General features: G+C 37.7%; 1 protein-coding gene across 1 annotated transcript; it reads right to left on the minus strand.

The window, feature by feature from the left end:
* Positions 1 to 236: 236 nt before the first annotated feature.
* On the minus strand, positions 237 to 15,516 carry fam50a (family with sequence similarity 50 member A). Its single transcript, XM_041799456.1, has 13 exons — positions 15,257 to 15,516; positions 14,647 to 14,731; positions 12,936 to 13,035; positions 11,339 to 11,463; positions 8,975 to 9,051; positions 8,127 to 8,193; positions 7,903 to 7,964; positions 7,650 to 7,726; positions 7,089 to 7,143; positions 6,136 to 6,184; positions 4,768 to 4,838; positions 3,200 to 3,310; positions 237 to 502 (listed from the first exon to the last, which is right to left on the minus strand). The coding sequence occupies exons 1-13, from the start codon at positions 15,365 to 15,367 to the stop codon at positions 494 to 496; spliced, it is 999 nt and encodes a 332-aa protein (XP_041655390.1). The 5' UTR covers positions 15,368 to 15,516; the 3' UTR covers positions 237 to 493.
* Between the last annotated feature and the right edge of the window lie 958 nt (positions 15,517 to 16,474).

Here is a 16,474-nt window from a genome sequence, read left to right on the forward strand (position 1 = left end):
GTGGTGTCTTTAGGCTACGGGTGGAGACTCACGGTACATGTTTTAACAGTGACGTTGCCAGACTACTTCACTCTGCGCTGTGCAAGCAGAAGGGTAATGGCAGGTTTGGCTCTCAAACACAAGTCATAGTGAGATGCATGATCCAGATCAGATTACACAAACACATACATGACTGGAATTTTTCAATTGAGGGAAGTTTTGGTGTCAAAATAATCACGAGTTTGTCTTTAGTCCAGGTTGTCATTGTCATTTTTTATTGAGCACAGAAGCTGATTCATATTTAAGAGCTATTTACACATAATGTGGTCATTCTTACAGGAAACGGCATTAATTCAAACACATTCGGACAAAAATAGAATTTCCATTAACTAGTAAAACCATGAATTAAGAGTACATCAAAGCTTGATGCCGTATGGTGTATCATAAAGGGAAAATAAAATAAAAAAGAAACAAAGTGTGTGAAGGATTTCACGTCATGGAGGAGACAGCGTGTTCACCGAATCTAAAAAAAAAAAAAAAAAAAGAGAAAATTATTAATAATTTATGAGGCAAACAAATCAAAACATCACCTCTTCTGTATTTCACTTGCTCCTATCTGTTGTAAAATGCGTCATGGTTGCAGCTCTTCTGTAATAATTAAGCTTTGGAGAACAGAACTTATTCAACAGGCGTCTGGATAATTTGCTGCTCTGTTGCAGCGTGCCCTAAGGTGGCAGCCCTGCCATGATGGGGCTGATTTTCTAAGCTGATATATCCCGTGGCACACACAAAGCTGTTAATCCAGTTCTACTGAGGGAATCACTGACGATCATTCTTTTAATAGTTTCATGATATGTTTGTTAGACACTCAAATACAAGTGTGGATGGGTTTATTTGTAGTTCACATGATAAATTCATTTGCTTCTTCTCAGCTTAATATTTTAATGTCTAACATCCAACATGAGAAAGCTTACAAGTCTTTCCAGAGACACCTTTGAAATATTTAAAACTCATTACGAAACTGGCTGAATATCTTACTTAGCATCTTATTTATATGTACTGGTGCATGAAACATTCTCACATACAGAACTGGTTCTATGAGGACATTTGTTGCAAGTGAACTATAAATAAAGGCTGGAGGTATTTACCCACCCATAGTTTAGTTGACCTGGACTGGATTGAAAATGACTTTGTTTCATTATTGCATTACTATGTCTACCCTGGTCTGTGTTCATATAGGCACATGCGCAAGAATACAAAAATGTGGCATGTAGGACGGAAATACTCTCTTATTGGTCAGAAATTTTTTGCAGTTTATGAAAACATAAACAAAGCACACAAGTATGCAACTTTGTTTCGAACTGATATAAACATGAAATAAATGTTTGAATCACAAATAATTCTTAAATAAATACATTTATCAAAGGGCAGACTTAATGTTAATAATGTATCAAAATTTTCTAAATAAGCATGATAATGTTACCAAACAGATATTTGGCATTTAGCTGATTACCGCTGTCAGCATTTTTGTCCCCAAATACTCAGCCAAAATCAATTAATTCAAAGGTGTGCTACTTTGGCTCCACTGCAAGGTTACTTTTCCCCTTTAGTTTTATTTTAATTCTACTGTCTCTTACGTCCCGCTCACAACACAATCTGACAGGCGTGACACAATCTGACTGGCGTGATGTAACACAACTACCAGCCAATCAACACTGAGGCCTGGGTGGCACTGACACTGGGACTGTACGGCATAATTTCCTGTTTTCTACTGCTTGCTTTTAAAAAGTACAAATGTAGCACTGTTATGAACTAAAAAGCCTTTTTGCAGGTATTTTTGCAAACTTCTGAAGTGCTATTTAATACAAAAATAACTGCAGCCTTTTATGGGGTTATCTAATTGCGCATCCTGACGTCACAATTACTACTGCAATTAGATTGATTGTGCAGCACTGTGTGCACCAGTTAAACCAAGAGCTAAAAGCTCTCATTAACAGTTATTGTATCTTCTTGTTTGAGGTAAAAGGTTTTGTCTATTTCATTAACCAATAGGGTCTGAAAACTCGACTGGTCAAAGAAGATGACAAGAGCCTTTGTTGTTGAGGCCACACAGCTGTGGAACTCACAGAGAGAAACAATATGGTGGTTAGCATTCGAGCTAGCTGTAATAAATGATCGTAATTTGGTTAAAATGGATAAAAAGACGTTCAATATCTGGTTTACTGGTGTGGATTTAATTATTAAAGTCCCCAAAAGTCACGCGTTCCAGGCTTGCTGAAAATGCTGCTGCATGGGATTCAAAGGCATCAATAGCATCAATGGGAAAACAAGTAAGAGGCAACAATTTATGGTTCAAAAGTTATTTAACTTTTTAAAAACTGTGCCACTTCTTGTCTTGTACGACAGTCTGAAAGGCGTTTTAACAATTGCATTCTGAGAAACACACAGCCTCCATTCTTTGCAGCTACATTGGGTCCCTTTGTTGTTTTTCACTGCCACTGTGCTAAAAATGGAAGCCCGTTCATACAGCGGCAGCGAAGAAGAATCTATTTCCGGTTTATAGCGCTAATGGTTAGCATGGCTAAACGAAGCAAACTATAAAGTTAAATCAAACGGTGTCAGATATGCATAAACTTGTGTACTCGCTGATACCGATACCTACATTTTAAGCAGTATCAGATGTATTTCCGATACTGGTATCGGAACAACCCTATATATAACTTCAGTTATTATTATAAGATCAACTGTGTACATAATTCTTGTCCAGTCTCATGCTGAAAACAGCATGGCTGTTGTTTCTCCTCTACTCCTAAATTTTCTGGTTCAGCTGGACTTGAAAGCTATTGCTATATTTTATCAGAGTGTTATTAGGCTGTCAGAGCTTCTTAACCCTGACAGAGTAACATGACAGTGAGTTTCACCGGGGTCAGAGTTGCTCAAAGAGGTTAAATTCCAGAGAACTCAGAAGAAATGATGATGCCTGCTGGGTAACATGAAGTACAGACAACACAGTCTGTAGTCCAGCTGCTTCTCAGGCTCCATCTGCATGCCATTTTCATCTTTGATGAGCTTATTATCGATTTTTCATGGAGATCATTTCATAATTCACTAGAAAATACATTCCAGATGGTTTCCTTTTTTAAGAGATTAAATCCAAGATCAGATAGGAGTGGAATAATCTCTAGAGGGAATATTTGCAAAGTGTGCAAAAACCTCTCACCGTGTATTTGTCCCATTTTTTCTCAGGATCATACGGCTCCCAGCGACTCGCAGGGAAGATGTGTTTGTTCTTCTCATACCAGCTCCTCAACACAACTTTACCTGCATGAGACTTTGGGTAAAAACAGAAACCTGAATTAAATTTTGACAGGCTTTTTGAATCCAGATAATCATTTTCAACATCAATGAAAGTCATCTAGAGTCTCGCTCTGGCATATATTGGTATTGATTAAATATCTTGGAGGGCAGTGTGTTTTTGCGTCGGTTAGGTGAGGTCTGCTGGAGTGAGTCATGCCTGCTGTTCTGTAACCAGGATGTTTAACTAGACTCACACACCTAACTAGCTGCAACACATGAAGAGCGAATCTTTCTTCAAAGCTAGTTGAACACATACCTCTATAAATCACAAGAGAAACTTTAACTCACTAGCAGAATAACAAAACAAAAACAACAGGTTCATGCAAGAAAACTCAAATTACTAAGGACTGTGATTATGAGGATGTATGCATCGCATAAAAACATTTGTCAGTAGAAAAACATCCATAATTTGTCTATAAAGTACAACACAATACTCTACGACCAGAATGATGCTCAATTTATGGCCTTAATTTCTAAATGTATTGATAATAAGAGTTTAAAAAATAGCTTTCACTGAATTAAGATACAAAATGGTTAATTAAGATAAATTTCTTTGTCTTGATATAAAATTATCTAGATAGGCAAAAAAAAAAGATGTTGGCCTTAAAGCACATCAAAATTACTGACTGACTCGTTTGATGAAAATCTGTGTGATAAGAAAGTTTCATTTAAAATAAAAACATTATGATGAGCTATCTAATCAATCAAAGAACAAAAAAACAAAAAAGGATTTTTAAGCATATCTTAATATAGTTCCGAGAGCCCGAGCATGGGTTCGTATTTTCCACATCTACACCACCAGGTAACTCAGGATCTCTCCTGCTCAGAACTCTCAAACAAGTTTCTCTGCGCTCTCTTTCAGCCCGCTGACTCTCCACATCATCATTACTCGAGTCAAATCACTCATATTATGTTTTTTTTAGCTTGGTGTAGTGTTATTATCCCTGTAGAAGCCCGCAGACTCACAGAGCTGATCAGAGGATCAGTGTGCGGCGGAAGGAGACAAAATGCTGCAAGCTGCATTGTTAATTAGTGCCTGACACAGAGGGAGTTTTGGAAGAAATGAAATGCTTTGTACATTTTCGACACAGCATAAAGGCATATTTTCTTGGCCCATTTTTACGTAAAACTCGTTAAACTATAGGGATAAAATATTCCCATCTACAGCCACTATGCCCTGGATCTCTCTGAGCTCACAATAACCACAGGATCAACTTTCACAGAAATCACTGGAGGCTAATGCCACTACTAAAGCCAAGTACCTCATACGACCCAACTTCTAAAATTGCGAAATATCCCTTTAACTGGTTGGTAGGCAAGGTTTTGAGAAACTTTATCTGCCTTTTAGTTATTTTAGCATTAAGATGCACGCTGGGTCATGTTTACCACATCCTCTCAGATTCCTGTTTTTCTTGAAAAATAAAACCTCACCTCATCTTTCTCCACAGTCGCATCATTCACCAGCCGAATATCATCATGGACATCAAAGCTGAAAAGAGGACCTGTGAAAAAAATATGATCTAGTTAAGAACACTGGAAATAATAGTTCACTTTGCTCTACATATAAACGTCACAAAAAACTTCCAAAAATAGAATATTTTCATAGAGCATCTACAAGACGGTACTGTAATGAAGCCTTAAGACATTTACACTATATGGACAAAAGTATTCAGCAGCCTGACCACTAACAGGGACTCTTCTTAGAGGTTAGGGCTCTGTGTGGGCCAGTCAAGTTCCTCCACACTGAACTCATCAGTCATGTCTGTATATTCCTTGCTTTTGGGCACAGTCATGTTTAAATAGAAAAGTGCCTTCCCCAAACTCTTGCCACAAAGTTGGAAGCATACCATTGTCCAAAATGTCTTAGTATGTTGGAGCATTAAGACTGGTCATCACTGGATATAAGGGGTCTGGCCCCATACCATTATCCCTCGTCAAACAAACTTCACAGTTGGCACAATGCAGTCAGGCATTGCCAAACTCAGACTTGCCCAAACAGGAGTGTGATTCACCATTCCACTGAACAAGTTTCCACTGCTCCACAGTCCACTGTTGCTGTGCTTTTCATCACTCCATCCAACGCTTGGCATGCAGCTGCTCAAACACGGGAACCCTCTTCAGTTATGGATCAGCAGAGCGTTGGCAATTTTTATGCACCATGTGCCTGGCAATCATTAACCACGCTCTGTGATTTTATGTGGCCCTTCGCTTCATGGCTGAGTTGCTGTGTTAATAATATCACTAACAGTTGACTGTGGAATATCCAGCAGTGAAGAAATTTCAGAAAACAATTTGCAAAGGTGGCATCCATCACGGTACCACGCTTGAAGTCACTGAGCTCCTCAGAACGACCCATTTAGTATCGCAAATGTTTGCAAATGGAGACTGCATGGCTAGGTGCTTGATTTCAAACACCTGCGACACTAAGTCTAATTTAAACACCTGAATTCAATAACTAACAGTTGTGGCCACATACTTTTGTCCATATTGTGTATCTGATGTCCCCATCTGTTGATTCACATCTGTCACAGCATTGTGGGAGATCATGAGAGCAACACATACACAACAAGTTGGACATGGCACACACAAAAACTGCTGTGCTCCTCTGGCTCCAAAGATCCTGATCTTGTCTGCTACAACCTCTGAAGCCAGCACAGAGAGGGGATCAGTCTGCCCCAATTAGGCCCTGGCCACACTCACAGTGAAGCCAAAACATCACAGAGGCGTAAAAAGCTTGAAATAGTACTGTGAATCAGCCTACAGTTTTTCACAGGGCTTAAATATTTTTGGTGGTCTTACCCGATTTGCCTCTGGCTTTGGTCACAATGAAGTCGTAAAAACTGTGGTGCTGAAGAGAAAAAGAGAGAGAGCAAAGTCAGCAACAAAGAGACTGGACAAGAATAACCACATCCCAAAAAATGTCAGAGTTAGACAAGTAGGACAAGTTTATCTATAGAGGAACTTCAGGATGTTCTTGTTCTCTCTCTGAAATCCTTATATGTTTGGCTATTAAAGAATAATGTGTGCACAGGGCTGCTCTTGAGCTACCAAAAATTCCCCTAAGCCTTTGCTCAGAGCCACATTTTCAGTTTCTACATTGACCATTTTCGTTTCTCAAAATAGTCTATGAGAAACAATAAACTAAAAAAGAATAAAGATTATTATATCTGAATAGCAATTTGACATCTGCAATGAAAAATGAAGTATAACAGCGCATTTAATAAGGAATCTAATGGCTGCATTCAAGGATTCTACAGGGTGTGTTTTCTAAAGGGCATGAGGAAGAAATCCCTGTCTGTGTTCTGTAACTGATGAGTAACTGATGTGCGTAATTTGACAGTATATCGACAGTTTGTCCAGTGACTATTTCAATTGTGCCATCTTTGAAATGCAAAAGAACTATAATTAGTTCAGCTCCTTGTGCATGAAAGTGTGTCGGTGCATGCTTCTGCTCATGTTTAAGACAAACCCACCAGTGCTAAACAGGGGCATGTTTAATTGCAAAAAAATGAAATCTGTGTCAGGTGGAAAATAAGAACGACACCTGCACAGTACAGCAAATTGCTTTAACCTGGGTGTACGATAGGACCCTAGAACATTTAGAGTGGTGACAAAAATAAATATGAGACTGAGGTGTTGAATCACTTGAGTGATGAATGGAGTTTGAGTAAACAGAGAGCTTAAACAAAGTTAAGCTGTGCATATATATATATATGCATATATAAGCAGCCAGAAATGTAAACAGAACATACATGAGGGATTATCAGGTCCTCTTTGATGTACATCAGCTGCTCGACACCTGCAGACCTGCAGAGACAAGCACAGAGATAAGATGGTAAACATCAAATACCAACATTATGTTAAAGTCTACTCACTTCAAAATGGGAGTGAATGTGGAGAAGGAAAACTGATGAATCTGTTCAGGGTTTTAGGCTTTATTTTACTGGAATGTTTATGACTGTGTGCGTGAAACAACACTGGAAGTTCTTATTGTCGATGTGGTTTCAGACTGAGTGGCTGGTAAGTGACTTATTAAGGGTGTAAGGCTGAGTGAGCCCAACTTCTTCTCCCTAAACTAGCATTTTAATAAAGATCAGAGAAGGACTGTCTACACTGAGGTGAAAACGTGTACACAAGCTCAGACCTGGCGTGAGATTTGAGCGTATTGTACGCTCATGTCCAGATTGATGAATGCTGATCTGTGGATAGAAATGAGCATACACCCAAACTTCTGATGTGTGCACATTTAACATATGAGGGCCAGTGCGAGATTTATCAATTCCTTAAAAGTGAGAGACATTGTGTTGCCTCACCTGAGCTCACTGAAGTCTTTTCTGAGGACCTCTAGAGCCCTCTGCAGAAAGTTCTGGATGGTATTGCCCTTCTTCATCTGTAGAGAATGTAAACATTAGGAATGTAATGGCTATGTTCAGTTTATATTTGCACCAGTAGAAAAATGAAAACACGTTCTTCACCCATAATTGTCTCATGTTATCTCTACTCTTCATCAAGAATTTATTTAGTCTTTTTTCAAACAAAGGAGTGCTGTAGCACAGTGCACTTTACCTTAACAGTCTTACGATGCCCAGAGCCGTCCCAGTAGCTGAATGTGATCTCAATCTCCTCACCTGGAGGAAAAAAACCCACAGTATTTGAAGAGTTATTTAGTGGGAAAAAGACTAAATCTAAAAATTTTAAAAAGACATACTGTGGAAAGGTAAATCAGCAGCTGATTGTAGTAATGTACATCAATCTAGAGGATGCATATGTCTGATAATGTTAACACTCACTTTTAATTTTCTCCTGTTTCAGCTCCCATTCCTGCCTGAGCTCTTCTCTGAGACGATTCTCCTCCTCCTGAACACAAAGACACAAAAATAATATTTTAAAATGCACAGTTTCAAAGAAAATGAAATAAATGCATTGGTCTCATATTAAAGACTTGAATAAACAAAGCTGCAACTGCATAAGATTTGCAAATTCCCGACTATATTGACTCCATAAACAGCCTTATTGATTAATGAGTGAAAATCAAGCTGCAAAAATTGCATGGCTAAGTGCTTTAACTTTTTTTTTTCTTTGGTTGTGTAAGATTTTATCACGACAGTGTGTGTTTTTAAAAAATACGGCTGACGTGTATCTGGTTAGCATGGTTTCAGAGATTACATCTTGTCATTATTACACATATATATATATGTGTATATATATATGTGTATATGTGTATACATATATATATATATATATATATATATGTATATATACATATATATACATATATATATATATGTATATATACATATATATACATATATATATATATTTTTTTTAATCTTTATGGAATTTGGCTTGTGCTGTGTTTTTAACGCTATTTGATTTTTTTATAAAGCACTTTGGTCACCTGTGGGGTGTTATAAAAGACTATATAAATAAAGTACATTCATATTTTACAATTACACTTAATATACAAGTAATTTTAGTGCCACAAGGACATCAGCATTTGCTCAGCTGTGAATTTGAATGGACCGTCTCTAATACTGTGTTTGATGGAAAACGGCTTCATACATAGTGAGAACAAAGATTGATTTCTCCTTTTCAAAACAAAAGTTAAAGAAAACCTTGTAGTTTACATCCACCTCACCTCCCTGTCTCGATCAGGCAGGAAACTTGTGTCCACATCTGGGTTTTTACCAAGTTTCTTCTTCTTAACTGGAGCGTCTGTAAGAGAAAGACAAACTTGATGAAGTTCCTAATCACATGAATTGGCCAAAATTTGCTTTTCTACAATTATAAAATTAGCTGTGTTGAGTGTTGGATGGTTACAAGATGAAAAAGGTAGGTGGATTGTTATCCCCAGTGGTCAGAGCCATGCAGGCTGCTTCTCTTTATTTTCTGCTTTTATGTCAGGCAAAGTCAAGTTAGCCACTCAATAGCTTCAACTGGGCATGCCACTTCACCTGATTCTACAATAACGGCGAGTGTGTGGTTGGATAGGATTTGTTTATTAATTTGTTTTATTTGTTATTTATTAAAAACATACTGATCTTCTTAAATATATCGAATTCTAAATAGCTTTTTAAAAGAGGTTTTTGTTACCTGAGCATTATGCAAATTGAAGAAATTAAGGGATAACTGCCAGAGTATACAGCAACTTTAGAGAGCTATCAGTTGCTTTTTCACTTCTTTTAGCTTAGTTATCAGCTGTAGAGAGACGGTGAAATGTTTTCTTACAAGCAGACCTTACATTTTGTTCATTTCTGAGTTTGTTTCATTATGTCTTTTTATTTTTTATTTTGGGTTTTTTTGTCTTTATCTAGAAAGGAAAAAAATGGAGCACAAAATTGGGAGTGAAAATGGGGAATGATATGTAAAAAAGGAGCCAGAGGCTAGATTTAAACCCTGGCTGCCTCTTAGTAAAGTAAAGCCGTTATATATGGTGCATGATCAAACCATTATGATAACAATTTATGTCCATGGTGGAAAGTGGATTAATTTATCTCCAACTCTACAATTTGCAAGTGTTTGAATAGAAAGCAGCATCTTGTGGCTGTTTGAAGTTTTTGCTTTGCAGATGGAGACAAAAAAGAAATGTCTTCCAGCATAAAAAAGTCAATATCAAAAAGAAACCAGACAAGAAATGGCATGGATGTTAGGATCTAAATTCACAGGTTCTTCTGTGTCAGCTAAAACATGAACAGACTTTCACAGAAAGTTGCTTAAAGTGTTATTTCTAGTTTTTATTCTTGGTGGCTTAAACAACTACAACTGTTGGTGACTGTATCTCCCACCACACGTAGGCGTGGGTGGTGACGTTCCAGTGAGGAATGTATCCCTGTCGTCTCCTGTTGGATCAGGAGCCTCAGTGGTTTGAAAGAGGTGTGAAGGAGGCCTTGTATGAAAGAGCTTTGAAGCCGGCCCTGAACAGACATGGAGGACTGCGTTTCCAGCTCTCTCGCACCTGGGACAGAGCCATATGGAGGATGCCCCAGGTCGTTCTTGGTGACGTCACTGGAACGTCACCACCCACGCCTATATCTGGTGAGAGATACAGTCACCAACAGATGCCCTAAAGAAGCTTCCTGCTTGGGAGCAAAACTGTTGGCTCTTCGAAACTTAGTAAGTCCAGTTGATGTCTCATCCTTCATCATTTAATTTCTAGTTTTTCTTCAATGTTTCTCAGGAAACTGGCAATGGGTTAGCAGTTTCACATAAGCTTTGAAATGTTTTAGTTTTGATGCAAACATGTACACATTGATGGGAGTGAAGTGAAACAGAGAGAATTACACAGTGTGTTTACATGCATCATGACCTAAGGCTACAGCTCACTTGGGCTTAGACTTAGGTGGACTACAGTCCTCGTCTAAATATACATGCAGGCAAATGGATTTATTAACCATAGCATTTCTGATTCCACTACAGCAAATGCATGCCCCATTCAAGCAGGCTACCATAGACCTTCTTTCTGAGGATCTTTGTAACAATTTAGCAAGCAGCTGACTGTTTGCATGTTGAATGGTGGAATGTGGACACACTTTTCTGCTATGTGTTATATATAGTATATAGTTTAAAATCTATGCTCTACATTTGGTACTATTAACGCCACACCTCTAGCTTATGATGGTATCTGAAAACAGAAGAAACATCTCTTGCAAAACTTAGCATTTAACATGTTCAACTTTCAAGTCAAAGCCTGGTGCAAAAGGAACATGGAGCATGAGCAGAAAGCCTAATCCAGTTATTGTCTGAGTGGTGTATACATGCAAGAGTAAGTCATGCAAGCATCTTAACACACTGACTCTGTTAGGATATTATGAAAAAATAAGCATATATTCACATAGAATCATGGTAAGAACATCACTCCAGAACCATCTAATATTGACAGCATCATTTTGTATGAAACAAATAAGTGTTAAAGCCTATAAACAGGATAAACTTCAAGTAATGTTAAGGCAAAACAACAATCAAATATCTCTAGTCCGATTTAAACTCCCTAACTCCTACTCACAATCTTGCTCCTCTTCCTCATTGTCCTCCTCTTCATCTCCTTCATCTTCAGGATTAAAAGATAAACTGGCAATTTTTCTCTTCTGTTCCTCCTTCCTCTTTTTCTCCTTCTGCTTCTCAAGCTTGCTGCAAAGATAGGAACATTAACAATGAACAATGTAAAATGTGTCTGTTAAACACACCACTGAAAGAACAATAAGGGTGAGGTGAGAATGACCATAAACTATCATAACACACTGTGGCTGTGTTTTAAAACACAGTTTAAATGCTTTGTCCATAAACAGTACCAGTTTTCTTTGCAGGGTTAAACATTACAAACACCTCTACATACTTCAGCAGGAGATTCTACTCTTGGCACCTGGTGATGGATGTCTTTTTATCTCGGCTCTGCGGTGATTACAGTGATGTCAAACTGGTGTCACATCTCTGTTTAGTTTTGTGTAATTGCTTGGTTATGACTGTCTTCATTGGTTAAAGTGCACCACAAGAATGCAACATTAACCTGTTCCAACTACAGGCAGAGTCTTACAACAGTTGGGAAACAGCGTCAGTGCAAGTGAGGACACCTTTTTGGATTTTATGAACCATCTCTCACAAATGAGAAGGAAAGTTGGAAGCAGTTGTGACAAGGTAGAGAGAAAGGAGGGAACAGACTCGGTTACCTCAGTTTTTTTTAATCAGAAGCAGAACACTTTGTTGACCTTGTAGCCCATAAATCAACTTAACTGATCATTAACACTCCATAAAAAGGCTGCACAGCATGGAAACATTAGAAGTTTTTAAAATTCCTTCACTTAAATAAATATCCGCTGTATTGAAAAACTTTAAGAAACATTTTCCCTAACTTTATAAATGCAATGCACAGGACTAGTACTATGAAAGCTATATGCTTCTCTGAACTTTACCACCATTAGCAACCTCTAGTGCTCATTAACGTGGTAATTAACAGGACAATAAATACTTGCATTTAAAACTACTATTTATGACAAACTATATATATGATGATTTACATGAACGCTGAATAATAACACCATAAGTGATCACTTTGTCAAAATGCACCCTTCTTAATTCTTTTCTATACTTCTATATCTTTCGTTTAAAAAAGAGCACAATTTCTGTTATACTTCTGTTCAATAGAATCAATGGAGAGAGAGAGAGAGAGAGAGAGAGAGAGAGAGAGAGAGAGAGAGAGAGAGAGGTGCAGCAGTGGAAGATTAAATGGAAAGAGAGAGCAACACTTTTGACACAAACAATGATACAGTGAAATAAGACCCTATTCTCTGGTAGAATCACAGCAGAAACATTTTAAAGAACTTAGACACATATCAACACCTTCTAAAAAATGTGCAGGAAGCAGCAGGATTTTATTTAATAGCTGCCGAATGGAGCATCTTTCTGCCCACTGTATGCTTCCTCTCCTCAGTGCCGTGTTTTCTTGAATTATTTTAAATTTCAGGAACCAGCAATAAATAAATGTTGAACCAATTAAAGGCGTTTAGAACAGCTAAGACCAAACAAGTGAATAACTGTCTGACCAGTGCAAAGCTACATACCCTATATCAGCAACTAAATCCAGAGAAACTGTAAAAATAACTCACAGCTGGAGCTCCTTTGACTGCTCCTTCTTGGCCAGCTGTTTCTCCCTCTCCTTTACCAGCGCTTCCTGCTTGGCCTTCATATCATTCAGTGTCACCAGACCTGATCAAAACAAAAAAACAACAAACAGTCAAACCAGAATCGCATCACTGTTTTTGAAACATCACTGTTTTGGAGTGATTCAAAAATATGTTTCCATCTTTTTTATGAAAACACATCATTAGCTTAGCTTTCTTCTTTGTCCTGTACTCATCACATGCTCTAACCAATTTTCTAACTCATTTGAAGCACTTTCATTAACCTTAAAATGTGATTTTGCGCATCACAAATAAAAAGAAAAGAAAAATAAGAAGGGTATAAATAATATTGTATGGACAGGATATTACCATTACCTACATTCTATTGTAAAGTAGATGTGCCCCTGTGATTTTCACACGAAGTGTTCTGCTAACTCCAAACAGGATTTCATGTCTTTGCACTGAGGAGAGGCTTCTGTATAGCCACTCTCTCATAAGCCCTGATTGGTGGAGGGCTAAAGTCTCCTCTGATTTCACACTTTGGCTGAGTGACCAGCTCTTGGATGAGTCCTGGTTGTGCCAAACTGCTTCCACTTGAAAATTATGGAGGCCACTGTGGTCTCAGGATCTTTCGGTGCATCAAAACTTTTGCAGCCTTTCCCAAATCTGTGCCTTGCAACAGTCCTGTCTCTGAGCTCTGCAGGCAGTTCCTTTGACCATGTGGCTTGGTTTTTGCTCTGATATGCATAGTCAAATGTGAGGCCTTTTAAAAAGAGGTGTGCGCCTTTTCAAGTCATGCCCAATCCATTTAATTCACCACTGGTGGATTATAACCAAGGTGAAGAAACATCTCAGCAACAATCCAGAGGAATGGGAGGCACCTGAGCTAAATTTCAAGCTTTTTATGCAAAGGGTCTGAATACTTATGTCATTGTAATAATTTTGTTTTTTATTTTCCATAAATTTTCAAAAACTGTTAGATTTTGTATTCACTTTGTCAGGATAGGGTACTGAGTGTATATAAATGAGGATAAAAATGCATTTTTTTTCCATTTTTGTAATTCTGTGCAAGAAATGTATCCAAGAAACAGGATTATAGCGGCAGAGGTAGAGGGAAAATAAGGGTAAACTAATGTCAACATCATTGGTGCTTTCATTCTTGCTGCTGCAGATTTTGTGATGATACATTACATGTTATTTCAATGATCAACAGTAAAAAATAACCACATTTTAAAAGTTCATCTATTCCATAAGACAGTTGTGTAGAAGAGGACTAACTCTGACAATGAAGGCAAACTCCAGTACTGCAACCTTGCTGGTGTTTATGTGCAATTTATGAAGTGCACAAGAATTCGACTGAAATTCTTGTTCATTTAAACTGAGGATTTCCCTGGTGCTGGGTGCTCAAGACTTTGGATTGCCATGCTTTCAAAGTAAGTACCAGGTCATCTAATGTGTACCTGTATACCGAAGTTTAAAAACCTGCTATCATGACATCTGTTGAAAACTTTTTCCTACTATGTCTCAGATATGTAATGTTTGTTTTATTTTTGAATTTTGAATTTGATAATTGCTTTCTATTGCCTTTGCTGTTTAATTATGCGGCCATTTTAATTTGGTTGAAATGACTAAAATAGATGTATTAAAAAACACTAATCTGATTGATCAATCACTCAATCCATCATCAAGTACCTACCAACAGTGCTGGACTTGAGCTCTGCCTCCACAGCATCATAATGCGCTGAGAATTTCTTATCAATATTGGATTTGACCATGTTGTCCTGGGAACAGAAACAGGCAGACTTAAAAGACGAAGAAATTAACAGGTGATAATTTATTTTAAACACTTTTATTTGAGAGAGAAGAACGGTTAAAATCCTTTATTGACAGGTGTATTGGTTTGATTGGTGTCCATGTGATCTGTAGACTTTAGGCTGAATGCGTCTCTGGTTGTCGTAGCAACAACATCTGATGAGGTCTTGGGAGTCTCACAACTGCTTCTTCGTTTTGTTATAATGAAGAAAATATATAAAGTGTATATTTTGCTGACAAGACCATTGAAGAGAAGGCATTTCATATTAACATAAGTTTTGGAAAAAAAAAGTTGTAATTACGACAACCACAGACATACGAATTTGGTTGACAGTCACCGGTTAACACAGTAACTTGTCAAACCGTGACACCTACAGCATCTACCTCGGTGTTACTAGCATAACGGCTACTTGCTCGAGGCAAATTCATGCGGCTAACTCCGCGATCAGTGCCACTGTAGCTAAAATTATAGCTTCAAATTAAAAGTTACGAACCTCAGCAATCTTCTGTTTCAGCTGTTCGAGTTGCTCTCTCTCCTTTTCTCGTTTTTTCATCAGCTGCATGGCTCTGCCAGCCTCACTGGCAGCTCCTTTATACTGCGCCATGTTGCTTTCTTTGTGTTTGACGCTTAGTTATGAAGGATTTAAAGACAAAGCACTTTAAATAATTTAGTAAATTTCAAAAGAAGAAAATTTATCCACAACTATGAAGGCAGACGTGCTCCTAACACAGCAGCCACAACAAGAAAAATGGCTGCGGCGAAGTGCATTGTGGGTGTTTGATGGCGCATTCAGGTACCCTAGAAATACTCGGAATACTGCGTTCGTGTAAATTAGAGAAGGCAGGAAACTGTAGGAACAGAGAAAACTATTTCTACACTTACACGTGCATCTCAAAACATTAAAATCAGTGTTAATTTTGGCAGCTATTTTTGATTTTAGTCTTTAAACGAAATGCATTTTATTTTTAGTCACATTTTAGTCATTTCTAGTAGTTAAACATTCCTTTGGATAATTCATAGAAGAGGTACTGACGCTGTATACATTACAGTATAGATCTGCCTGGGCAGCAGTGTCAGTTAATCATTGTTGTCATCATTTGCCTTTATTCTACTTCATTTTACTACTTTTCTGTGTAAGTATAATGTTCATAAGCAACATTCATCATAACATCTTTAGATTTTTCTCAAATTTGTTCTCAGAAAAGTTTCTAAAGAAACCTACATGAGATCTTAAACTGCTGAATATTTTCCCCTACATTCTTAAACTGATGAATGTCATGTGCTCTTCAGCTAGAAGCATGTCCATGTTTTCACAGTTATGGTCCTGAGGCTGCAGGGCAGTGTGCAAACACAGGAGTGAGAGGAGAAGAAGAAGATGCCAGAATGTCCACATTAACCCTCTATTGCATAACTTGCCCTCAGGCAACAAACCATTTTTTTTGTCATTACGCTTCCCCCTATAGTTTCTTTGTGTTCTTTTTTTAATATAATATCACAGGAACTAACTGTTAATAATAAAAGGGTTCGCAGTGGTTGTGTTATTTTATAGGGGGGTGGGGCATCACTTTTGGAGCCAAAACAGCATAGGACACGGCGCAAGAGATAGGCAAGTTAAATACTGATATTTCACATGATTAAATTGAAATAACTTCATTAAAAAAATATGTGCATGTGCATAAATATGTTAGGAAGTATCTTTTATTGTTTAAAG

The sequence above is a fragment of the Cheilinus undulatus genome, linkage group 11 (genome assembly GCF_018320785.1).
Source record: "Cheilinus undulatus linkage group 11, ASM1832078v1, whole genome shotgun sequence".
NCBI classification, from domain to species: domain Eukaryota; kingdom Metazoa; phylum Chordata; class Actinopteri; order Labriformes; family Labridae; genus Cheilinus; species Cheilinus undulatus.